This window comes from Meleagris gallopavo, chromosome 5, assembly GCF_000146605.3.
Source record: "Meleagris gallopavo isolate NT-WF06-2002-E0010 breed Aviagen turkey brand Nicholas breeding stock chromosome 5, Turkey_5.1, whole genome shotgun sequence".
NCBI lineage: Eukaryota > Metazoa > Chordata > Aves > Galliformes > Phasianidae > Meleagris > Meleagris gallopavo.
The window spans coordinates 22,778,922-22,806,002 of NC_015015.2; the positions used below are offsets into that span (position 1 = coordinate 22,778,922).

At 36.4% G+C, this 27,081-nt stretch overlaps 1 protein-coding gene across 3 annotated transcripts; it reads right to left on the bottom strand.

The window, feature by feature from the left end:
• Positions 1 to 424: 424 nt before the first annotated feature.
• On the bottom strand, positions 425 to 27,081 carry LOC104911106 (MAP kinase-activating death domain protein-like). Of its 3 annotated transcripts, XM_010711367.3 has the most exons (16): positions 27,048 to 27,081; positions 26,217 to 26,314; positions 25,791 to 25,874; positions 23,341 to 23,499; positions 21,547 to 21,655; positions 20,929 to 20,991; positions 20,450 to 20,570; positions 19,254 to 19,359; positions 18,111 to 18,221; positions 17,329 to 17,436; positions 17,067 to 17,231; positions 15,605 to 15,677; positions 13,631 to 13,737; positions 8,764 to 8,833; positions 3,957 to 4,003; positions 425 to 1,935 (listed from the first exon to the last, which is right to left on the bottom strand). In XM_010711367.3, exons 1-16 carry the CDS (start codon positions 27,064 to 27,066, stop codon positions 1,828 to 1,830), a joined length of 1,548 nt encoding a protein of 515 aa, XP_010709669.1. In that variant the 5' UTR covers positions 27,067 to 27,081; the 3' UTR covers positions 425 to 1,827. The 3 variants fall into 3 exon arrangements, with proteins under 3 accessions (XP_010709669.1, XP_010709671.1, XP_019471107.1); XM_010711369.3 differs by lacking the exon at positions 20,929 to 20,991; XM_019615562.2 differs by lacking the exon at positions 8,764 to 8,833.

The window sequence follows — 27,081 nt, forward strand, 5'->3', positions numbered from 1 at the left end:
ATTACATTTGTACAAATTTCGGTGTTGCTATCAGAAATGTTACAGTCTCAAAATATCAAAGAAAATAAAATACGAAACATACTAATTTAGAGACTTAATTTCAGTTTTGCTTTCATATTAAGATGAGGATGAAAAATCTCATGCTGCTTCTATTTGCAGGTGTGCATAAAAATAATTCAGATGTCCATTTTTCTCATTCATGCCTTCCACTTTTTTAAAAATATCAATTATATGGACGTCGTGATGGAAGAAAACAATAACAAAAATAGAAGTTTCAATTTTTCATGTGGAAAGAAATGCAATTATCCATTTATACTTTGCTCTTTTTCATTATTTTATGTACGTCTATGTTGTACTTTGTACATCACAACTAATAACAGTTAGATGCATGAATAGAAAAGGTAAAGCACAGGATGAAAACAACTCGCTGGTTGAATGACATTTTATTTTCACATTCACACAGCTGTACAGTTTCTATAAATAGATGTTGTACTATAATATTTACATATTTTCCTCACTCATTACTAGTGTATTCCATTCAAAATAGTAGATCCCTGACCAAGCCAAAACAGGATTATTTCCAGGTTCATTTACTCAGAATCCTACGTTAAAACATACAATACATCAGTTTGCATCAAGAGCATTTTTCCAGGTATTTCACAAGTATTATTTTTCACTAGACAGTCTCACCTTCCAGCATCCTGAGAGCTTTCCAGACAAGTGCAGTACAGTTCAATAACAAAAACAGGATGCAAAAAACATTCATATTCAGTCTACTTAAAATAAGGAATGCGATGGATAGTATTAACTGAAGGAGTTGCATTACACATTAACAGAGTATTTGAGAGATTCCTCAATATACAAAAGTACAGACTGAAAAAAAGCAATAGATCGAAAGTTTTGGAGACAGTAATCCTTTGAGCTTCTGAGCACATTCTGCATGTTACTATAGAAATGTCTTGTACACTTACAAATCCAGAATTACATTGGTACATTACAAGAGCTTCTGCCAATAACGCTCCCAAGTTATACATTACCTTTTTCATTTTCTGGTCCCTGCGATTAACTGTTATCAACTACACTGCTGGAATGCCTACAAACATTATTCAAACTTCCATCCAGTCTAAAATCCAAACAATTTAAAGGATGTCAGGGGTTTTCATGATATGTTGCTTTCAAATTTCTTTTCTTTTTTCCACTTCAGAAGCAGTCATCTCCACAGATGGACCAATTTAATCACCAAACTATAATTTTCACATGTGATATTTTAAGACTATAGTAGCTTAATTGATCATCTTTACCAAAAGGGCTTGAAGAACTGTATGTCAAGAACTCCATGATGGTGGGTAAAAGTGAACAACATAGAAGGAAAACAATAGAAAACATTACATTTAAGCAATGTGCAGGACCAGACTGCTTTCACTACACACAAGAGAATTGGAAAGCAGAAGTCTGCAGTTGTAAAGTGATAAGTCTGGAACAAGTACCACTAGAAACAAAAACCAACTGAACTTAAGCCATATTAGTCATCTTAAGAGGAAAAAAAAAAAAGGATTCCAAGGAATGACCAGAGTAGGCCATTCACAGCTGGATGCTGATGCTCAAAACTGTCTGATGAACAGCCCATATAAAAACTTCACTAAGGATGAATTCAGAAGGAGACTGAGCAATGAAGTCTTAGATTTTTCTATGGGGAAAGACTTGCAGGGTCATACATAAATAACCAAGTTCTCAGAGAAGACAGGAAAGTGAGCTCCAGTAACTGCAGTAAAAATGGAAATACTGCACGTCAGTGTGCCGTGGGGTAGGTATTTCCCAATATCATGATCAACTGGAAACTGGTCGAGGTGGTTTGCTTTTGTTTTCTGCCTCTTTCCCACGAATGGCAGCCACATAAGAGAAGAGACACAGCACGGAGTAGCAGATCTCGTGAGCCTACAAGAAGTTTGAAAGGGAGATAACAAAATTCAGATGATTTAGCATTTTACAAAATACTCTGCATGTTTTGTATTTTGTTGCATGCCTTTCTTTGTGAAATGACTACTCTGGCTATAAACAAAATCTGGAAGAAGTGTCCCATACTACTTTCTAACTGAAATAGAGAAGATGAACCATATAACAAATAAAAAACCTTTGAGATAAAACCATTAGCTACTTGATAGTATAATTTTTCATATTTTTTAAGGACAGAACACTAAGAATAAGTTAGCCAGTGCTTTAAAAAAAAATATTCCATATATTTGATTTAGGGAGGAGGAGTTGATAAAAGACACCTAAAATGATTGTAGAACTAAACATCCAATACTACTCCTTGACTCAACAAGATAGTAGGATTCTTCCTTATTCACAACTGTGATCATTTTACGGTCAGGACTGGTAATCCTTATTCATGGTTAATAAAAGTTTTGTTTTGTTTTGTTTAAATATATGTGAATAATAACTAAATATTTTAATATATAGAGATGGATATAATTTAACATCTCTATAAACAACACCTAACACTGCACATTTCATATGTATATATACGCAACAAAGCAGTTTTGTCACTACCTTAGTGCAGAGACTTTCACATGCCATTAGCAGATTTACAACTAATACTTTTAAATGATTATGTTGCTATTACTTAGCAGAAAATCTTTGCCTAGCATGTGACTGGCAGCACAGCTCAGTGAAGGCAATACAAATTTAGTTTATAACCTAGTTCTAATACTGGCTATTCTTCAGAGTTCTTGTCCTGTATGGTGAGGTTTATACTTACTGTCTTTGTAAAGGTGGCATGCATAATCATAGAGAATATCCTGAGTTGGAAGGGACTAAAACACAAAACGTTCTGAATAGCTGTTGACCACTTTCGTCGTAGTAAGTTGAGGATCCTCAGCACTTTGGAGCAGTAAATTCATTGTGGACTAGAACAACCTGATCTAGCTTTAGATGCCCCTTTAGATGTTCACTGCAGGGGAGCTGGACTAGATGACCTTTAAACGCTCCTTCCAACTCAAACGATTCTGTGATTCTCTGACCACAGAGTCCAACTCCTGGCTCCACACAGGACAACCCAAAATTCCAACCACTCTTCTGATAGCATTGTCCAAATATGACATGCTTTGTTGTATTACAGGACAAGCTAAAATGCTTCTGTAAATTATCATTAACTTCCATTAAGCTGTCCTGTTAAAAGGTACAGCTTTCTGCTTCTTCAATTGCATGTTTTAGAAACAATGTTCCTAGAGTACATTTCTCAGATCAAGTTATTCTTCTCCCTCTTTATTGAGTATGGTCAGCTTCCATGCAATTACTATATGTATGCAACTGTACTTCAGAGAAAATAGCTGAAAACAATTCATTTATGATGATTATCACTGGCAGCTATTTCCTCCCTGTAAGATAAATAAGCCTGATTACTGAAATACGCGTAAAAGTGCTAAGTAAAATTATCAGCTGTCTGAATCCAAAAATTTTATACAAAACTGAACTTGAAAACACAGCAATAATTCAGCTGTATAGAAAGAATCAATACTTAGAACATTGTCTTGCATCTCACTGCTCGCTTTTGTGAGAAGGTGGGAACTTTCCATAAACTCAACTAACAAGACCAGGAATTTGTTTCCTTTTCCATCTGCTTTGTGAATTAGGGATTGTGTCCTGCACTGTCTTCAGTTTAATCCTTTCAATAGCATACTGTGCTGAAGATGCAAGCTAGCTGGATTGGTTTGATCTATTTAATGAAAGAGACCGCACATTCTGCATTACCCATAAGTTCCTCTAGTTACACAGAAACAAGAATCACCAAGTTTTATGAGAGTTTTAATTAAGGGAAGACAACCAAAGAGCAGCTTGTGTTTCACTGCAGTGTTAGTGCTGCAAATCCTGCAATCTCAATGCAATTGTCTTCACCACATGAAAATGTAAAAGTATGTTCTCTAGAAAACTACCAGAAGGCATCACAGTTGACTCACCATTGGCGTCTTGTACTTGTGGCTCACCACTTCTTTAGTTTCAGGAACTAAAACCGGACGGGCAAGAGACAAAACAAAAAGTTCAAAAAACGAGAGGAAAAAGGGAAAGAAACAGCACAATGTTCCCATAGGAAAGGAAAGGGATGCACACAGACAGCAGGTGCAGGAACAGGGCTCCTCACTATCCCTCACTTCTAGGTACTCTTTCTTCTCTTCATTTACATTATACATGTCCTTGACAATACTGATCATGAATTACTCAGGTTGGAAAAAATATTTTATTGTCTATGTTTGGAAAACCGTAATAGATATTTGATGGTTCTTAAGAGACCCTGGCTTTTCTACCAGTAGTTAATCCTGCTGGGCAGCAAAATTAATGACAAAATGTGCTTAATGACTACTATTCTAAAACATAAAACAACAATCCCATAGGAATTTTTAAGTACTTGATTCTCAAAGATTTTATTCCCTAGATGTTTGAATCCTTCTCTGCTGAGTAACAAATCTCATAAGAACTGTTGGACACTCTGGCAGTAAACCAGTGAAATACAGGAAAAAAAGTAAACAAAAAGGATACTAAGGAGAAAATTTTTCTAAGCTGGAAGATTGTTTCACAACCAGATTTTGAGAAATTCTAGAAATACTCTATTCTTCTGTTGAGGACACGCATGCTCATTTTTGACTTGATACTGTGAATGAAAACGTTCTTTGCTTTTGAACACATAGTCTTAAAATAGAAGATAGATTTCAATTCCATGTATTCTTAGAATATCAGGCTTGATTTGATTTCCTGAAGATTTTACAAAAAAGAGGATTAGTGCACTGATTAAAAATTATCCAGAAAATATCATGTTGCTCCTTTGCACTGTCTCAAACTAACATAAAGACAGAAGATAAGATAGCTAAAGGTAATTTGCCTTTTGCTGTCATTGTGGAATGCACAAAAAAGCAAGCTGTAACCATCCCCATCAGTATGTACTGCATCCAAACTGTGCATCTGACCTCACACTTGGTCTACAGATATTGTTGTGAACAGATACCATGGGAAATCACCGGGAGAGAACAAAAACCAACACTAAGAACATACAAATGGTAATTTTAAAATGTGTAATAACAAAACCAACTTTGAATACTTCCCTTCCAGAAAAGCTGAAATTTGCCATGGAATTTCTGTATCACAACAAAAAAAAAAATTTAGCAGCAGTATAGAAATTATTCAAAACCAAACCATACCAGGTTCATAGGGGAAGGGTAAGTATTTTATTACACATAATACTAGTGACAAAAAAGAAAGAGGCAGATGAATTCAGTATGAGTACTTAGGAAAAGTCCACAACAAAACCTATCCATGCAGATGTCATCTTTTCAACTTATGATATGACACATCTAAACATTGGAGAGGGAGACAGATCACGCTCTAAGGAGCCAAAAGTAGGCAGTGCAGACTGGGTTTGAGAAAACTCTCCAGAAACAAACCAGTGCCCACCAATTCTAGTATGTCATGGTACTGTCATTCCTGGAAAAAAAAAAAATACTGAAAAGTTCAGAATTGGATTTTAAAAATTAATGCAATATTTCTGGTTGATATTTCAATTCTGTTTTCTTGAAGAGATGGCTGTTACATTAGCAACTGAAAAATGAGGGAAGTGCACACCCAGGCTACACTGCCCCACCAATATCAGAGTTGGGAAGAGAAGGAGGTGCGCATCCAAGCTACCTTACCGTTGGCACCAGATGTTCCAAATTAACTCCTTGTCACCAGGGGATAAAGGTGGGAGTGAGGCTGTTGCACAGCCAAATAGGGTAGGATTTATACAGTTGTGTAAGTCTCACTGCCCACTGGATAACATACAACAGCTCATATACTCTTCAAAAAGCAGGAAGGGAAAGCTGTAAGGACCTTGTGCCATGAGACAAGGAGAGAAGGGAAGGTGTAAAGTCTTGTATCATAAGAGGGGGAACAGCACAGTGCTTAGGTGCTCTCTCCTCACTTTGTAGTAAGTTGCCTTTTCTTTAAGTACAGTACTCCTTTACACTCCTTTTAGTAGGGAAAATTGTCCTGAGAGGACTGAGTTAGGAAGAACAAAAAAGCAGGTCTAGATTTATACCCACAGAAGTCAAAGTATTATCACTGTAAAATGCAGAAAGCAAACAAAAGAACAAAGGAAAAAAAGAATAACAACAAAAACCACCCCACCCAAGCCTCAAATTAAGAGATTAGAACAAGCACGTTTCTTCTAACATTAAGACTTATTCCTGATGCTGTTAAACTAAGCGGATGAAGAAAGTAAATTATTAAGCACCATTCTGCAGCCTTTGGTTCTGCGAATGAAAATACGGTACTACCATAGAACAAGTTCAGGGGACATCACTTTACCTGCTGGAGAATGAAGGTTTTCATAGCAGCCATGGTGAAGGGGCCACAAGTAAAGCACAAGTACACAGCAGTAACTCAAATTCCAGGGGGAAGAGCCTTACATTTTTTCACCTATTTCAAATCTCAATTTCCATTTTCGGGCAACAATTCCTGAGCTTCTGCTTGTACCCTGCTCTATTTTCAAGCATTGCAACTTTCAAGCTTATATTTGAACCTGGTGTTACCAAACAGACCTTTAATTTCCTGCTGTGTTATAGCTACAGTTGGAGCAATCACACTTGGCAGAACAAAATAAACACACTCTGCACTGAACTGCTTCTCATCAGACTAGTGTACACATCTACTGCACTCAAATCTCCTAAGAGGAGGCACTACTTCAAGATATTCTCTGTACCGTGAATCTCATTGCAAGGCTCAAAATGTTTAACTCTGCAGCTTCATTCTTAAGGAGCCCATGCAACTTCATGGTTGATTCACTCTTAATAAATTTAATTTTTCCTCCACAGGACAGATTCACAGATCTTCTCATATTTTAACAATTAAAAGAGCACATATGAGGTAGTCACTCATTTATTCACAAGAGGAGAGGTTAGCTTCTCTGCAACACTTTTTGTCCTTTTTTTTTTTTTTACTCAACTAGCTGAATGGATAAATTATAAACCTCATTTGGTACATTTAAATTGATTCTTTTTAGTAACCTCTACTTTGGGAAGAGGATAGTTTTCACTTTATAAATGATTTCTCAACTTTTCTTTCAGCATCCAATTCACAATTTATTTTCTCTTACTTCCAAAAATTACATTTCCTTAAGTTTCTTATCACAGTTCTAGATTTTCCCTGATTATAAATATTTTCCATGAAACAAGAACAAAACATTTCCTTACAGTTATAAGTTAGGGGCAAAAAGCTGTACCACAGAATCATTAACAGAAGTTGACTAGAATAATTAAGTCAAATGTTGTCTGTCATCTTGCGCAATCTAAATAAACTATTAAGAAAGCACTTGAGTTGAGTCTCCAAAAAATGACCCAAATATAATTTCTGATCCAATTATTTTTCTCAGAAAACTGCAGCCGTGGTTTGAGCTAATTTTATGGCTTCTGAACTCTAATATTTGTAAAACCTATCAATATGTTTCACAACTTCAAGCAGTTTTTATCAGAAGTAAAATGAATCATGCCCATCAAGGTGAAAACATATTAAAAGAATATGCAACCATACAATGCAGACATCTTTTGATCACTTGAACTATTTTTTTTTTTAATAGTTAAATACAATGATCTGATCACTTGAGCTACATACAACATTTTCAGGAAAGGAGAAAAAATTTCACAACTTGCCATCCCAAATTTCTGGGAGATTCCTTTACAGTGAACAATGAGCAACCAATTGTCAGAAGGGTTACACCACTTCAATATCTTATAATTTTCTATCACCAAAAGGAGACAATGCATTATTAATGATGAAGACATTAATATTAGCACTCTCCTTAAATTTCTTTTAAATTATTAGGGAGAATCCATCAGTCAGAATCTTCTATTCACAGCACTAGAGAACACTGAAGGGAGCTGTTTATTTAGATTTTGTTTAGCAGCTAAAGTATGCTGATCTAGCAAGAAAACAATGTTGTAAATTTTATCTTTTTAGTAAAACTTTGAGACCTGCACTTAAGACCCACGCAGATGGGTGGAAGAATAAAACAATACAGACATGAAGACTATGTCAAGAGAAGTATATGTATCACTATTGAGCCACACCTAAAGCCATTCTTTTTTTTTTTCATATACTAGTATAATCTGACTAACGTTGAAAAGAAACCCAGAACTTATCCAAATTAGACTACAGGCAGATTACATGTAATAGCAACGAATAGTCTAAATAGCACAAATTCTCTATTTTCCTTAACTGTTGCTTTACTACAGTTTACCAGTCATACTCTGAAACCATAACCACAGTATAATGCTCGATCTTACAAAAGACTTTCTGCTGCACAGAACAAAAATTAAACTCCATGTACACTGGAGAATAAACATTTAGCAGAATTTTTCTGCAGTGAAAGCACAGCATGCTGAGAAAGATAAATTGCAAGTCCTAGTTTAAAAAAAAAAAAAATTGTCAGAAGAAAAAGGAGCATACCAAAGAAGATTCCTATGCACATCCAAGACTACCTGATGTTTTATCTGCTTCATGAAACTCAGAACACTTGATTTGTCTATTACAGGAGGAGCATCTAGTTCACAAGTATCACTATGATGGAAGCGCATGTGCAAATTTTTAAGTTAAGTTCTTATCTCTCTGTTAGGTGACTTTTCAGTGGAATCTACATTTCCCTTCCATCTTTGAAACTGCAGTGCAATTCTGAATCTAGAGTCTGGAAATTTGAGTTACTGCCATGTGAATACAGACCTAATATCAAAATAATGTAATTACCAAATTCCTCCAGGACAAAGACTCCTCGCACTGTATTGCACTTTTTAATGTGATTCAGCTCTATGAAAACCTACAAAAACAGGAGCAAAAATAACACAAAATTAGTAACTTTTTCTCTTAAAATCTAAAAACCAAAATAAAACAAAAACATCACCACAGCAGATACAACCTGAAGTGTTTAAGCATACACTACCAGTTCATTTACTGTTTAATATATAAATAAAGGGTGAAATAAATATTCAGAAGACAAACTGGCCACAATGCTAGAAATCAACAAATAACTTAAAAGTGCTAAGAAGCGAAGACAGCAGAAGATGAAGTACCTTCCGCTCCTTGCAGGAGGAGAAAGCATGGAAGAGAAACGAAGGAGTTAGTAACTCTGACATATCCAACATTGCTACCCCTTCAGGCACTCAAATGAGTTATTGCAAAAAGAATATCAACACACCTGAAATACAACAGAAGAGGGGGACAAGAAAAAAGCTGACTCCCAAATTTGCCACAATTAGCCTCTGATCCATCCCAGTTTCTGCCCCTCCATGCGTCCTCCTCCAGCACAGAGGGCAGGTAAGGGACACTATACTTCCCCCATCCTGACACTGACTCTTCTAGCCGACCCGGCAGTCACATTTAATCCAATGACAAACTACTAGTCTTCTTCCTCTCTGATATTCTTGCACCATTTAACTTTGTATTACTGCTTATGATATATAACCTGCATACTTACACTTCAAACTGTTTCCTGTCAGTACCAATTTTCTGCTTTAAGCAGCATGGGAGCATTTGGGGCCCTTCTCTATTGTTTGCTCACTTCACACATGGCCATTGTCAGCTGGGCAGTTGCTTAGAAGACAAACCTTTTAACTCATTTTTACAAACAGAAACCCCAAAAGACAAAATAATTGAACTACACAATGAGGTTTTTCAGTCTAGAGCCTAAATGACAAGACTGCATAAATATAAAAGTTCTCTGAGCATATTAAGTTTGTTCAATAGCCAATATATTTCAAGATATAAAACAGTCCCTTTGCATATGCACAGCTCCACAACGATCAGTCAATACACAAACATAAGAGAAAACTATAAATACCATAAATAAATTCCACACAGCAGTGTCTAATATGCTTCCATTTCTAGGCAGGAGAAACACCAAGAGTAACATTACCCTAACAGTCACAGTAAGTCTATTTACAGTACCTTAGAGATGCACTTGCAGTACTGTATTACAATAGTCTGGATCCATACTTTCAGTTCCTACATACTTTTGGCAGCATGACCTTAGGATCTTACGCTAGAGAAACTGCATTGCCTTGGAGAGAAGGGAAAGGAAATATGTGCAACCCTTCTGAATTCAGTACTAGAAAAAGTTATACAGCCCTAGATGTTATGCTACCACAAAAAAAGCAAAGAGAATCACAACCACATTTTTTCTTCTTCAAGAAACAGGCTTATATGTATCAACAGAGGTCAGTAAATGCGACCACAAGTCAGGTTGATCTTCTAGGCTGTGTTTTTGTTGTTGTTGTTGCTTTAACCAGAGAACTAACAAATAGTCACAAGATATTTTTTGATCAGCATCAAAAACTAAACTTCCAGTTACCTAAACAGAAAATCTGAAGCTTGCATCTGCTTACATTCAGGCACTCAGGAGAGGAGAATTAATCACATCTTTCTTTGTATGTTTTCACCCACATTTCATTGATTAAAAATATTTTATTTTTTGAGGAATATCAACAGACAAAACCAGGCAATATCAGAACCCTCTACTGTACTCAGTTTCCTCTTTCTGTAATATCCCCTGTGAAAAGTTTTTGCTTGTAGTATAAAGCACAACATTTAAATATTGAATAGAAAGGCCTGATGTTTTGTCCGGCAGACCTGACTATTTCTGATCATCATGTTCTGTGTATAACACAGAATGCTGTGTTTCCACAAGTCAGGACCTATATGAGAATTTGTCAAAATTATAGTAAGTTACCCATTTTCATAACACAAGAGTTGAAAGACAGCCTCTCACTACACTGATTAAAGGATAGAGATGTTCTCCTCTCAGTCAGCAAACACAGAGGTGTGTAAAGGAAACATGAGCTACTCACCCTAGGGAAACACCTTCTTCAAGATAGGGCATTCACTGTGGATCCTAATAAGTGGGCACGTGCCTGCTGCACTGTATTAAACTTCCGTTTATTTATCATGCAGATGAATTCTTAACTGGGACAGAGTTACTGAGACCCAGTATTAGACAAAATTTGTAGATTTCAATGTAGAATTTTATGAATAGCCCGCCAAAATCACAGGAACATTTTAACTCCTCCCTGTTACAGCAGGACTTCCTCTGATCCTCTAGGCACGGACAAACTCAAACAGTTTTTCTTCTTAACCTTATGTGCATTGTCAGCATGGGGAGACAATGTGTGACATGTGTCAGTAACAGGTTGGTCCACCATATATCTAAGACATCTCCTGTGGAACGGGGCAGCGCCGAAGTACACGCACTACAAGTCGAGAGTCTTCAAAAATAGTTTCAGGAAATGCAGCACCATTCTCACACTGAAGCAGTATGTTCAGTCTTATCAGGTAGGTCAGAAGAGAGATCTTCTAATTTTTTATTTTATTTTTTTAAACAGTAGAAATCAATTAAAACACAGGAAGACTGGCTATTTCTATGACTTCAATCACAGCAACAGAAATCTTTTATCCAAGTTGCCTTGTTGAAAAGAGAGGCTAATATGAAGCCTGGATGTGGGGTAAGAAAAAGAAGATGAAAAAGAAGCTGTGTCTGATGAGGTCCTACAGGCATTAGTTAGTTGTTATCCCCATCCAAACTGATTAAGAAATAGAAAAAGGCAGTTGTCAACAAAGTGAAACATCTGTAGAGTCCTGGGTTTACTTATGCTTTTATTTACATATATATATGTATGTATATATTCTGAAATCAACTGCCTTAGGGAGGAATTCATACCATTTACATGAAAAATGAAAAGAACAATTTATCTGAAACAGCAGACCTTTTATTAAGAAAGCAGTCTGTTTGATGAGTGTTGGAATACGAATACAAACATCCTTTAGCTCCCCAGATGATGGAAAGGCTATTTTTGCATGGTATCACAAGGAGGAGTGTTTTACATGACTGCTAATTACGCATTCTTTACAGACCTCAAATGGAAGACTTCTGATGTCTGCCCAGACACTTTGTTTCGAGACTGAAGAAAACTACCATAGGTCTTAGGTCCACATAGGTACTCAATTCCCTTGCTAGTTAACACTGTAAATCTAGTAGACTCAGGAGTTCAACATATTGAATTAACAAGTGCATTTTCCAGAACTGTGCATCTATCTACTTCAAATAACAGGAACTCATCTGATTGCAGCTTCATAAGAAGGAGGGGGAAGAGGAAGAATAAGGGTGTGGAAGACAGTTGGCATATTTTAAAGCTCTGACCTGGCATTTTCACAGACCATCATACAGAAAAGATGTACTAGCTTTCATCACTGACAACAAATTAGAACACCATTCTCCGTCAGGAAGGACATGATAAATGTACTACTCTAGGAGTGCTGGTGGTAACACAGGACTCAGTGTCTGTGATTCCAAATTCAACAAGCAATGTTGGACTCATAGTCCTACAGTAAGAATGAGCACTAGGTTTCTCTAAGGTTTCTTTCAAAATGTCATTCCAGCCTTTCAGGAAAAAAAAAGAAGTCATATAGAACACGGTTGAAATACTAACAGCAAGTCAGCTATAGTCATTCTAACCTGGTAATAAACACAAAGAAAACCCAAGGAGGTTCACAATACTCTAATCCTCACCCTGGCCCGTATGAACTCAGAGTCATGTGGTGCTGCTGCAACTTCAGGAGAAGTATTAAATAAAGATTGTGAGCATGTGTGTCTGAGATCCACATGAACTTCCAGTGGGATCTACACTGATGTTTATTCAAGAATAAAGTTTATGTGAGGAGAAATATCTAATCAGGAGGAAAGGAAAAAAACTCCACAGAGGACTGACAGAAGCTTTTGGGGTTTTTTGTTTTTTTCTTTTTTGTTTTTGTTTTTTTTTTTTAACTTTACTTTTTAAACACACACACATACACACACACACGCGCGCGCGCGCTCTCTCTCTCTCTCTCACTTCTCCTGAAAGTTGATTCTACTTTCTAGCACAGCATGCAGTTAATGTCATATGCAAAACAAAAAACACAAAGCAAAATAAAAACAAAAATCAAAGGAAGCAACAGAAACAACATCCACAGAAAGGGAGAAATGGCAATTCTAGTTGTGTTTCCTCTATGCCCACAAAATTTAGATGGAAAAGAGTTGGTAATTTATTCTCATTTTTGTGAATTACAGCAAGAGTCACTTTATCGTTCCATTTTCATACTGAATTCTACAGACAATTCTTCATTTTTTAAAACAAGACAGAATATATATGATGCAGAAAGCTGCCCTTTGCACTTGCAATATTCAAACACTATCTATAAAGCTGACAGTTTTGCCACCAGGACATTTTCACAATGTGATGTTTTATGGCAGTATAGATTACAAGTGATCAATTTCTTCCATCCCTTAATATCCTGTCTACCACTTGTTTTGCATATAGACAATTCTGACCACAAGCAACCAGAAACTGAAACCTCCATTAAACTTTTGGGTTTTTTTCTTCAGCTCATTATAGTTGTTATGAGGATCTCAGTTCAGTGCATTTTTAATATATAAATAGATATATTTATATGTGCATGCGTTTTTCATCCCCCACTGCACTACCTCTTTGTTTGCAATACCTTTGGGAAGAGGAAACACAGATGATGCAGGTAAGCTGCAAAAAGCTTCATGCTCATACTGTCATCTTATAGATTTCCCCCATACCTGACTGTGCATAAATTTCAGGTTAATTCCTTCCAGTGTCACCTGGAGAAGACCTCCTTCGCCGGTTTTCATATCCTGCACAGGAAACTCACCACCCAACTCAGGGCCTGTGATATGTTAAAGGAAAAAAAAAAAAAGGGAGAGTGAAGAGAATAAACAGAAACAAAAGCAGTCAATCAAGACATATGATCAAGGAAAATGCATAACCATAAAAACAAATCTTAATTTGATGCACATAGCATTTCAGTAGAATCCACAAACGACAGTCATCAGAACACCAGTAGATCTTTGAGTACCAAAAAATTTCAGCCTTGTTACATGCAAAGGACACCTGTGGTCAGCTCAGCCCATATTTCTTGTGTTTCATATTGTTGGGGGTTTTCTGTTTTATTTTTATTAAATGCCTGATAACACATGGCATAGGTTAAAAAAAAAAAAAAAAATAGTAGAACAATGCAATCACATAATACCAAAGACAGTATAACTTCAATACAAACACATAAGCAAGCACAAACTAGGCTTCAAAGTTTAGACCTTGGTGGTTTTTTATGGCATTATCTTGTATTTTAAGCAATCAAAAAATTGTGGTTGCAATGACAAATCAATAGAAGACATAAACAGATTTTCATCTATTTTCATTTAAGCATTTTTATTTAGTTTCTTTCGCATCATTCACTTCAGCTAGAAAATGCTTTCTCATTATTTTATTTTTTTTTTCTTTAAACATCACTAGTGCAGAACCATCAAATTGGGGAAAGGCTTTCAATACATTTTTTAATGCTGCATTGTCGCCCAATGCTTAAAATACTTTTCAAATATACTTTTGCCTCCTCCACCCTCAGTGAAAATCCAGCCCGTCCACCTCCTCCTCAGATTAAACTGGACTAATGTTAGGAGGAAATTCATGTTTTTTACAAGCTACAACAACTAAGCTGCATGTTGAATCCTTAGGATGCTGAATTTAAATGCAAGTCACTTTTTCAGTCATGCTGATGTCAGTTATGAATATAAAGCATAGATTCCTGACATACGGCATTAAGATATACCATAAAATTTGCTTGTCCCTCAAAGCACAGCTTATAGGTCTAGCATCTGCTTGCAAAAAAGGAACACTTGCAACAACAACAACAACAACAAAAAAATCATACTTGAAAACCCATGGTAATGTTACCCTGAATCTGCAAAGTGACTCCAGCACAAGAGATGCAAGGGTCTTAAGAATGTAAAAATTAATTCACCTCCATGATTGCTGTGTAACAATGGGTAACACTTACTGCTCTCTGGGAACTAAGAAAAATGAAAAGTTGCCCATCCAAGAACTCAATTTCCCAAAATTACAAATCCCCTTTTCTAGACTTTTTGACTCAACAGGAAAAGGAAAGGAATTTACGCCAATTACAATTATATTGTTCTGTCTCACACAGTGATACTAAACCAAGAATAATGTCTACAGGGGATAAGTTACATTAATACAAGGACATTGGACTAACCACTATTTGACTTGCACAAGAACAATACTTTCCAATAATAGTAAAGACTTGTGCTTTGGAAGCCTGCAGAAAGCGACAAATTCACCACTGTAGATTCACAGAGACATATGAGCATATTGTTAGGCCCAATTCTTAATACAAAGTGGATACAGTTGTGCACACCCCAATCAGAAATAAAAGCTAGACAGCCATGAAGAGAAAAAGTTGCAGCTTCATAGTATTTTCAAGTTATGATTTTACTGGTAGTTAGTCCTTCTTACATGTGGACTCTTCTTTATACAGGTGTTTTGCTTTTGCTTGGCTCTAGAATGAGGTATATGGGGGCCAGCTAAGAATAATATTAAATCTGCTGTGTACACACAGTTGTGCAAAGTTACATTCTGGTTTCCAACTTACAGGACATGATGCTTAAATAAAACTAATAAAAAAAGCCTAGATGATTACTGATGAAACAATAAATATTCCCAATAAGCAAATCTTGTACCTGGTTTAATGCTTTGCTGTCTTGCTGCTGCTCGTTCCATGCTGTCTTTTACACAGTAGTATAATTCCCGACACTAACATATAAGAAGAATAAAATAATGTTATTTTCTCATATTACAGGAGAAATGAATAGCAAGATTATTTAAAATAAATAAATAAATAAAAGCATAAGCAAGCCCCATGTAGCGATGTGGCGCACAATAGCAAAAGTCTATTAAAGATTAACCACAGTTACTTACTATATGGTATTTATAATTTCTCTATCAACTTGAAAAATAAATATTTTGTATCTAACTAGCGTAAGTTAGGGAATAGGTCACCCAGTGGGTGCATTAGATTACTTGTGAGAATGATGTTTACTCAGTTTCCTGGAGTGGAGGAAGTTTCAAAATAATATTACAATCCCTCTCCCTTCTTAACATTCAGAAAACACAACGTTGCTGGTCATGCTCATGTAGTTTATCTTTTCATTAATTATCTTCATTTCATTAATAATTATCTTCATTTCCTTACGCCATATTCCTCAAACAATCTTCCTCCAATTCTCTCCTCTAATATAACATAATAGGTAAATTGTAATCTCAGTAAATTTTAAGAGAAATTTCACAGAATCATAAATTGCCTGGGTTTCTACCCAGGGCCCCACATACATACAACTGACTTTCTAAGTAACTTATTTAGCACACTCCTTTTGTATTCCTTCCCTCTGTACTCACACCTGAATTACAATGACTTGGTCTATGCAAAATTAATTTTTTGAAGCAGAAATCTAAACTCTTTACACTTTAAAAATATTAGCCTTTCAATATGACATTTGCAGTTACAAATCTTTACCTTTTGTTTGCTGATCATTGTGTAGGAGTTAATGGAGTTTAAGAGTTATTGAAGTTTTCCTAGTAGGTTTAAGCTATTTCTTAAATACATAACTAATCATCATAAGAAGAAAAGGGCTTTCCAAATAGTGGAGAAAGACATACATGAAATCAGCAAAACCAAACATGGGCCAATGAAAAAAAAAACAAAAACAAAAACAATCTATTTGGTCAAGTTTTAGATTTAAAATAGCACAATTAACTCAACTGCAAGATACAAGTTTATTTAGCTTTTACACATGAATCCAATACACTATTTTTGACATATTCCTAAGTCTCCGCAACCATTCAACATTTAGTAACTGAAATCCCTTCCTTCACATAGCACAGTCCAATCGCATATTACTCTTATTTCTTCAAATCAAAAAACAAGTAAAAGCTACACATCATTTTTAATTACATCCTGCTGTACTACTGCCTCCAGGTAGATGACAAGGCAAAATGTTACCTTCAGTTAGCGTTATTAAGCAGCCATTGCAGTTCAGTAAAGAGTACTGAATAGAGAATGTTATTATTTGATTAAAATACATGATATACCCATATAATATATTTGTTTTGCACTGTATTGTCTGTACTAAATAAAATGCATACCTTCTTTGTGTAGAACTTGTTCAGTTGTGTTTCCTGACCATTCCTCCGCCACAAACACAGAACTTTTGTTTTGGGGCAGTAAGTCATGTTGATGAGTTTCTCATACCACCAACGTTCATACACAGTTCCAATGTTGCTTCTCAGCACAATGCAGTCATCACACACCTGGGAGCACAAAATGTTAGATGAGTTAGATGAGATTTCTAACTAATACTATTTATTGAATGCTACTATTTGCATTAATATGTGTTCCTTTCCCTACCTCCATGAAAAATATGTCTCCTGTAGTGTCTGTCCCAGCATGGACTACAAAAGTCTGCTTCTTGATGTGGCGGCTGCCACTGGGTCTCACAGGGAGTTCCCGTCCATTCTAGGAAGGATAATATAGCATCATTAATGAACTTTAAAACCAACTTTCTTGAGAAGTGTCCAGTAGGTGACACTAGAAGCATTTTCAACAAAAGTATTTTTAACATAAATGATCAGAGGCAATTTTGGACAAAGCCTTAGGCACGATACTCCAGTAAGTTTAGTTTCAAAAAGCAACTATGAAAGTCACTGCAGCATAAAAAAAACCTCCAAGCTGGTACCACGTTCAGTATGTGATAGTGAGGTGTCTATTTCCAATAACTATTAATATTGCAGTGAAATGGTCTGCTTTTTTCTCAGTTAACAATAGGAGGATTTCATGTTCCTTCCATGCATAAAACTAAGTTACAGTCTTAGTAAGAACAAAGGTTCCCAACAATAGTGATATTAGGAAAACATCGAAGTTGCACAGAACTTTAGTGCCGAAGTCTCACGTTTATACATATTTGTATTGCAGTTCTGATGGATGACTACATAATATTATAAGCAGGGTCATACAACTAACCATGGTCTTTATACCATACATATGAAGGCAGTATTTAATAATCTGATATAATGATTTTTAATATCTTTTTCGTAGTGTTGCAGCTGAGCATTTATAGAAGAATTTTGAAGTATTTTTTCTCCCTCTACTGAAGCTCCCACAGATGCATCATTCATCATGGTTTCACCTACCAGGTTAGCAAGCTTGTCTAGAATGTCATTTAACTGCTGGCTATGCAACAATCCAATATGCGATTTTCCCATCAGACGACGCACCTTTTTCCTAATATCATTCTTATTCACCTAGAAAGAACATATAAAAAGACAGTTAGTTACTCTTCTCTAATCACAGACAACTCCCTCTGCCTCCTGAATTCAACATATTTTTGTTTTCATTGCTAACACTGCAAAAAAACTCATCTGCAGTTCAACCATGCTAGGTTCTCCTTAGCCCAGCAGTACCAGTAAAAATTGCTCATACTCCACTTTTCCCAACTATAGGACAAGAGACACTACATAGAACAGATTTCCTGCCTACTCTTGCACAGCAAAGTAGCAATTTCATTACACCCCACTTCCCACTACTGAGATCAAAATTTCCAATTTCTCCACATTGCCATTTATCAACTTTATTCACTCTCCACTTCTGCATCCACTGATCAAAGTAACTGGTTATTATTACTGCTACTGAAAGTATTCACAAGGATGCGAGTCCTAATAGCCAAATCTCAGCTTTCTTCTGAAATAAACTCATTCCAAGTATACTCGAATTCCATCTTAAAACTCATCTTTATAATGTATCTGAAAAAAATCAATCATTGTTTCTTTCCCCACTTTCCCCTCTAAAAATTACATGAAGCAACTTCTCCACTGACTGGATAACAGACATTCTTCATCTTTTCACTACTATGGAATGATACCTCACCTCCTCATATACACCATAAAAAGTTATCAAACAACCACCTGTGTATACCCAGTCTGATTCTCAAGGTCTTGCACTAGCAGAATAGTGCATCAAAACTGTTACAGGATTGTCCTGGAAAAGCAAGAGTACATCTGGACAAAAGTTTGAGAATAAGAATATTCTCTAGAGGTGCTGGTACAGATAAAAATTTCATAGTTTATATTGCAATGTATATGCATACCTATAGCATATGACTGCTTAAACTGAGACAACAAACCTCAAAAGATCTCCAGGTTCTAAAACAATTTCCTCATTAACATCAGATATTTCAATACATTATGTTACGCTATGTTGGTTTCAAGACACCACCACCAGAACACATTGGTTTGATATGAGCAGTGATCTATTAAAAAAAAAAAAACCACACTCACCTTTATCATAAGCATATAAGCAATCATATTATGTAGCAGCGTAGCCAATAAGCGGTCCTCATCATCCTCCAAACGCTTTCGATCATGTTCTCCCAGGGAAAGATACCTGCAAGAATAGTTAGTTGTGAAGTAGACTCATGGGCATTTTTCATCCAATTCACAACAGCACTGGCAGGGGACAGAATGCTACTTATAAAAAGTGTATGGCAAATAAAATCTTCAAAAACACTAAGCCGAATGGACATTTTCCAGTACAATGATGCATTCTTTATTAAGCATTCATTAATTATTTAGTTCAAGCAACTAGACTATGCTCAGTGGGAAAGTTCTCAGCACCCAACTGGTCTTCCACAGTTGTAGCTTCATGACAACTGCTAGAAGAGGAACATATAACTCAGTACAAGAGCTGCCCTCTTTAGAGCTTTGCTTCTGCTATGCAGCTGCATTTAACTCAAGATAGAAGTGTGCAGGTCATCTCTTATTCCAGTTGAGTAGACAGATTTCAAACTGCTTTTCCAATAAGTAGCAACACATTGACTACTTCTGGCTCCTTCGGCTAAGAGAGCTATTTCTACACGATAGCATGGCTATAGATGGCACAGACACAGGTACAAAGAACAGAGAACGATCAGACTTTAGCATGGCTGAGAAAAAAACAACAGTAAGCAGTAAAGACAGCTCAGAAGTAGCATTACGAAGTCACACATGTTTCTATAGAGTTGTTTTCTCACTGTGGTGTTTTCCTGATTTTTGTTTATTTGTAGTGCAAACTGTAAAAACACCTATTTACAATTTTGTGTTTTGGGAAAGTTGAAAATGCACTTTCTAAAGATATTTAACTTTCTCCAAAACACTGGTACGTCCCTTTGTTCTGGAATACACTTGTCTGAACAAAGAAATCCTTTGATTTATTACCAATTGAGCCTATTCCATAGCGTGATCAGATTTATCATTACTCCTTTCTCAAAAAATATCACGAGTGGTAAGAGAGACATGTGACAATTGAAGATAATATTTCAGTAGCAGGAGATGCTGACCAGCACAGAGACAAAAGGCTCATTTTGGAATAGTCAGTAACAGCACCAAAGTTTAGAAAGTGATGAAGTAACACACGCTACAGAACTAAAATAGCAGTCTTTCTATTTTGTCAGCCCTAGATGAAATGAGAAAGAAAAGAGGGCCGCTAAAAACTTTACCTGTCAATCATCTCCTGGGGTCCTTGATCCATCCCCATTCCTTCTCTTTCTAACATCACAGCATCCAAAAAGGCATCTTCCCAAAACTGCATCTGGTCCCACAACGTTGAGCGCTCTTTGCCTAGGAAATACATATAGAATTTGAGTGTTTCTTCCAGTCAATTTCCCTTTTTCTTTTTTTTTTCCATATTTTGAAAACATGACAAGCCAACAAACAATCCATATTAAAAAAAGCAAAAAAAAAAGAGTAACTTTTAAATCACAACCAAAACCACAACAGAGGAAAAGTGTAACATTAAAACACACTGCTCATGGCATAATCTTTTGAAAAATTTATACGAAAGAATCTCTCATCCCTGTTCTGTAAGAAATACACTTTCTTCCATATATTGTTAAACACTTTTGAAAGCGACAGGAATATCTCACACAAACACAAATCATGGCAAACACACAGAGAAGTGGAAAGATGAGATTATTACTCATAGAGAAGGTTTCCATTGCAGCATCCTCTAACTGGTCCCAGACAGATCCTTTATCCCTACCTGTACCATTCCAAGCGGGTAGGAAGAATGAATAGAAAGGATGAAAAACAGAGGAAGAAAGAGCTCTTGATTAACAGCAAGTCCAAGTAAAATACATTTTAAAAAAAGCAAACCAAAACAATATACTGCTAATTCAGGGATGCACACTCTAAAACCATTAAAGTTTTGAGTTTAGCAGCCTTTTATTCAGAGACTTAAACTGAAGGAACTTTTCTTTAAAAATCAGCAATAGATTTTATTTTCTGTACATAGCTAACTAAGTTCCTTCTATCTTTCTTCCAACAGTATGAAGTATACTTACTCAAGAACAAGAGCCTTGAAAAAACTACATGTAATGCAAACTACACCACCCTCCCATATTCACTTATTCAATCTCCCCAGCAAATCCTTTGCTTTACTCTGTATGTCCTAATGGACTCTCCTATTCTACCAGCACATACAATAGGGAGTAGTTTAAAAAAAACATTCTCTGGGCATGCATAAATTCCAGTCTGCCCCAGACATGACTCCAGTTTCAGTCTAAAAGATCCCCTTGCTCCCCCAAAAATAGCTTACCCAAAAGTCCTTCATAGAGATAGACACGCTGGTTCCCATCCTCTGGACCTTTCCCTGGAGTACTGCCTTTGTTCTCCTTTACATTCTGCTTCAAGTTATGAGACTTTGCCTGAAAGTAATATACAAGGTGTCAGATATCTCTGCAACCTGCAGGGCTGTCTTGCAATATACTGCTGCACTTAATAACTTGCAAGTTATATTTCATGTACACTTCTCCCACAAATGTTTACAAAAAAAAAAAAATAAATAAATAATGAAGTCACTGTTAAAAAATTAAGTTAATATACTTAGAAGTCCAGAATCCAGACAGACAAAACAAAAAATGCAAATCCCAGACCAAAGGAAAGAACAGTTAAACCTCTTCCATTATCCTCTACGTTTCACACTTAAGCAGAAGTTTATCTATGTTCTAACAGTAAATATTTCCCACACTCAGGAAACAGCTGAATATCACTATCATTATAGAGATGTTGAGGAACACAGGAAAAAAATGCATGACATCTTCTCAGGATGAAAATAGAAAATGAATATTCACAAACAGAAAAAGATTACCTGAGTTTGATCTCCAAATCAGACTTCACATGTTTATCTTTCATTTACCATTCATAAGGGCTCAGTAACCTTACTTATGTTTAGCAAATTATTACGTATCATCTGGTCTACAAACTGTATGCTGGGACTGTCAGCAGGAACCACAATGACAAAGTTGCCCACCTATTTCTCTATCACCAAGTAAACTACGTTATAATACCTGACATTCATCACATGTCACATAATCTGACTTCTTTGTTCTGAACATGTTGCAGAGGTGTCTTAAACTTTATTTAGTTTCATTAATCAAGTATAAAAATGTCAAAAATGCAGAAAAAATGATTTTTTTTTGTTGGTGGTGTTTTTATGCTGGTTACCAACCCACAAAGTCTAACTCCTCAGTAACTGAGAAGACTTTCTCTCAACTAAATAAGCTGATGTTACATTATTTTCATGCTCTTAAGAAAAAACTGAAGTGAAGTACCATGATTTTGGTTGTTGTTTAAAATCTGAAGTACATGCCTGGTAAAGGCTTTTACAATTCAGCCAAGATTATAACATAATGAATGCAATCAGACCAATGTTTAGACACTGCAAGTTGTTGTCACATATGGTTGACATCTTGACTTAATTAAGTCAAGTATATGATTACTTTCTTTGTAAGATGTGTATTAAGAGGTTACACCAATAGTCAAGAACTTTAAAAACAAAATGCGCTCTAAGAGCATTTGAATTTTACTGCATACGTATCTCCCAGTTAGGAAAAGACAGTTAAAAGTTATTATTAAACTTCAGATAATATTAATGTTTTTAAAAAACAGAAGAACTGCTAAATTCCATCATCATAGGCTCATCACTTTTCTGTATCAAAGAGCTGCTCCTAGAAAACAGGCTATCAGTTCCTTTTAGTTAATTAAAGTCAGACAATGCCCTTTGACTTTTTTGTTTGTTTGTTTCTGAAGGGGAATTAAGTGTCAATTTGGTTGAGAGTAACATCAAGCAAGGGTGAAATTAAAGTTTGCTAGAGCCTATAACACGATGTGGAACGCAAATCTGTTATACTCGAAGAACCACATATTGCACAGGATGTGAAGAAAGGCACATGGATCTAGCAAAAATTCAATCCTTAATATTTTCATATTGTAAATAATTGTTGATTAATCCTCCAAAGAGAATCAAATACCCTTTTTCAAATGCACACTAAAATTAAAATGACTACTGGACAGGAATTTTAAAATAAATAAAGGTATGCAGCATTCTTACAAAAATAGAGCTAGTAGCAGAGTTTGTCTCAATTTCACTGTCTGACACAGTGCCCCTGGATCCTGTCAGATTGCCTCCATTTTCCACACTTGGGCCATCACCAGCGTTGCTACTCAAGTCACTGTCTGCTCCTAGTGTCTCCCCAGAGCTGTTACTAACCTGTGGAGAAAGATAAAGCCATTATTCCTCACTAGTCAAGACAGTGCAGACAGAAAAAGTTGTAATTTTTTTTTTCTCTTACAGCATAAAACAATGAACGGTACAACTGAAGGCCACCTTTGCCTTTCCTCTTTCAGTGATACTATTCTCACACACAGCCCAGTAAAAGATTAAGAGTCCTTCAGAAAATCCCAGAAGTGTTTAGTTTGGAAGAGATCTGTTAGAATCTGCTATGACCTGGCTTGAGCAAGGTCAGCTAGAAGATACTGCTGAGAACTACGTCCAAAGAGGTTTTGAAAATTTCCATGCATAACTATTTTATAACCTCTCTGGGCAAGCTATTCCAGTGTTTTACCACTCTGACAATAATTTTTTTTTAAAAAGTATCTTCTGTTCAGATGGAATTTCCTGTGCTTTAATTTTTGTGTTGATCATCTCTTGTCCTGTCAGCGGTTACTTTGAGAAGAGTCTGACTACATTGTGTGCACTCCCTCCTGTTTAATACTTATACACATTGATAAAAACCTCTCTGTGCCTTGCTTTCTTCAGAGTCGTAACTCTCTCAGTCTCTCCTTATATGAAAGATACTCCAGTTCTTAATCATCTTTGTTGCTCTATGCTGGGCTGGCTTCAATGAAGTTGTCCTTGTATGGGGAACCCAGGACTGGACATCCTGCTAAAGCTGAGGTAAGCAACATCACCCACTACTCTCCTCTCACATACTAAGTTAGTTATTCCGCTGTCTGAGGTTAACAGCTCAGTTCAGCATAATTGCCCCTTTGTAAATCCATGCTGACTACTCTTATTTGTATTCTCATCTTTCATGCATTTGGAAATGCTTTACAGGAGATTTTTCTCCACCTTCTTTCCAGAGTCTGAAATGATGGTGACCAGACTGTAGCTCCCCTATTTCCTTTCTTGCCCTTTTTGAAGGCAGGAGTGATACTTGCTCTAACTTCTTCCTCACAAACATCTCTCAATCACCATGATTGCTCAGAGACAACAGCATCAGCCAATTCCCTCAATGTTCATGGCTGGAAACCGTTAGGCCCCATGGACTAATGAAAATGCAGTTTGTTGAAGTGCTCCCTAGCCTAGTCCTCTCTATCAGTAGTACCTTCAGACCTCATAGGCCTGGAATTCCTAATGGCTAGTTTTACTGGTAAAGACTAAGGCAAAATAGGCACTGAGTACACCAACCCTTTCCATCTGTCACCAGTTCCCCTGCCCAATTAAGTAATGGGCCCAAGTTTTCCCTAATCTTCCTTTTGTTTATGTACTTGGAGAATCCTTTCTTGTGGCCATTCACATTCCTTTCCAGATTTACCTTCAGGTCCACCTAGGCTTTCCAGATTCCACCCCTGCAAGATGGTACAGCAAGTGTATATTCCTCCTAGGTCACCTGCCCCTGCTTCCACCTCCTATGCATTTCTGTTTTATGCTTCAATTCAATTAGGAGTTCCTTGCTTATCCATACATGCCATGTGCTGCCTTTGCTTGATTTCCTATTTGTTGGGATGGAACCTTCTTGAGCTTGGAAGATTAGATCCTTGAATATCAAACAGCTCTCCTAGACTCCTTTGCTCTCTGGAGCTACATATCACAGAGAATAATTTCTACATTCAACAGAGAAGGACAAAGTATTATTCTTCTCACAGGCTGGGAAGAGATTATGGAAAACTAGATATTCACAGGTATGCAGCAGTTTAGAGAGAAGGAAAACCAAAAACAAGAAGGAAATTCTTTGAAAAATGCTGAATCAGATAACATGCAGCAGGGAGAAGTCTTTTTCATTGAATGCATTCCCATTCCTTTTTGTCTAGGCCCTACAGCTGAAGAAGAACCAGATCAGAATAAACAGATATATTTGCACATGTTTCAAACAGTTTAAGGTAACGTATCAGAAAATTATTTCTTGCTTTTAATGCATCAATGCATTAAAAAAATGCGTTTTTTTTCCTCTAGTTACAGTCTTTTGAGATAATTTGTACACAACTAAGTCATATTTATAAAAGGATTGCCTGTTCCATAAATACACCAATATGTAGGAATACATAAAAGCAATGAGTACCATATATGACAGATGCAATCTGCTAGTAAAACAATGCATATTCTGTCAGATAGACATCTGTCACCCACTCAGAGGCTCTGGACAGAGACAACATCATAGGCACAATATTTGGTGTCTGTGATAGTATGCAGTCATACTGTACACAAAACATAGGCATGAAATGCTCTTCACTTTACCAAGAAATGAATCACATCAAGATTTCACTTTGGGTATATCCTACCACTGTGCTAACTTCAGAATCCTGGCTGGTACTTCGGACCATAACTGATGGTCCTCCGCTGGGAACAGAGTCAAAATCACTCTTCTGCAATCAAAGACACAGAGGAAAGAAAGGTTTAGTTTAGTTTTGATCATCACAGAAAAACCACCACTTCCCATTCCATTGGTATCTTAAACCACGTGTGATATGCTTCCTTGACCGATTAAGCCAGATACATAGAAACTACTGATTGCAAATCAAAAAGGTAATGGGATTTTACAATTGAAGAGTTAGCAAAGACTAGTACCCTAAGGGAAGGGAGGAAGAAATTTTTCTAGATGAGCCCTGCAAGAAACCTCAAACTGTACAGGTTTCCCACAGGTAAGCAGCAAATAGAAAAATCTTCTATCTTATCACATAAATAAACCAAGCAAAGGAGCCACTGACCTGAGAACCTGAGGCCAAACTGAGGCCGCTGTCTGCACTGATTTGGGATTTTTTCTCATCTGTTTCTCCCAAATCAAAATGTTTCACACCTTCTGGCCCTGCGCAAAGGAAAAAGTAAATCATTATTTTATCAAGAAAAAAACAGTACAGCAGAAGGCAGGTGACAGACTGAAAGCAGGAACAGTATCAAGAAAACAAATTTACATTCTCATTCTTGTGTGTTTTTTGTTTTTTATTATTTCTTGGTACTGTTAACAAGAAGGCCAGCAGATCACATCTGCCATTCTTTGAATTTCAAATTCAATAGCATAACGTGACTGTTATTTAACAGCACCTTTGTTAGTCACTCAAGAGAGAAAAGATGACATACAAAGGTCAAATAGCTTCCAGTTACAGTAACACATGCAGAGCAGTTGCCATTCAACTCTAGGAAGCCACTTCCTTAATTCTTGGAAAAAATGAAGGATACTTAATTGCTTGAAGTCACTATCCCTTTTAGAACAGCTAATTTGCTGAGTGTCTGGAATTCAGTTTGTTGGACAGACGCTGACCCCAGCAACTATCTAAGCAATAACGAGGCAACACAGCACAAGAACATCATTAGTGATAATTGGTGTTACATCAGTAAGAATATCAAGGAAGAAGCTTGTATGATGCTGTACTTCATAACATGCGCCAATTTTGTGACAAATGGCTCTCCAGAGTTGGCAATCACATAGGTCAGTAGTGAGAGAGAGAAACAACAAGCCTTAAGTCATGCATTCATAAACCCACCCAACTGAATAAACAAAATAAAACCATAGCAATACAAAATAAAAAGACAGAGAGAACTTTGTGTTCTATTTCCCATGCAGTTCTGGGATCA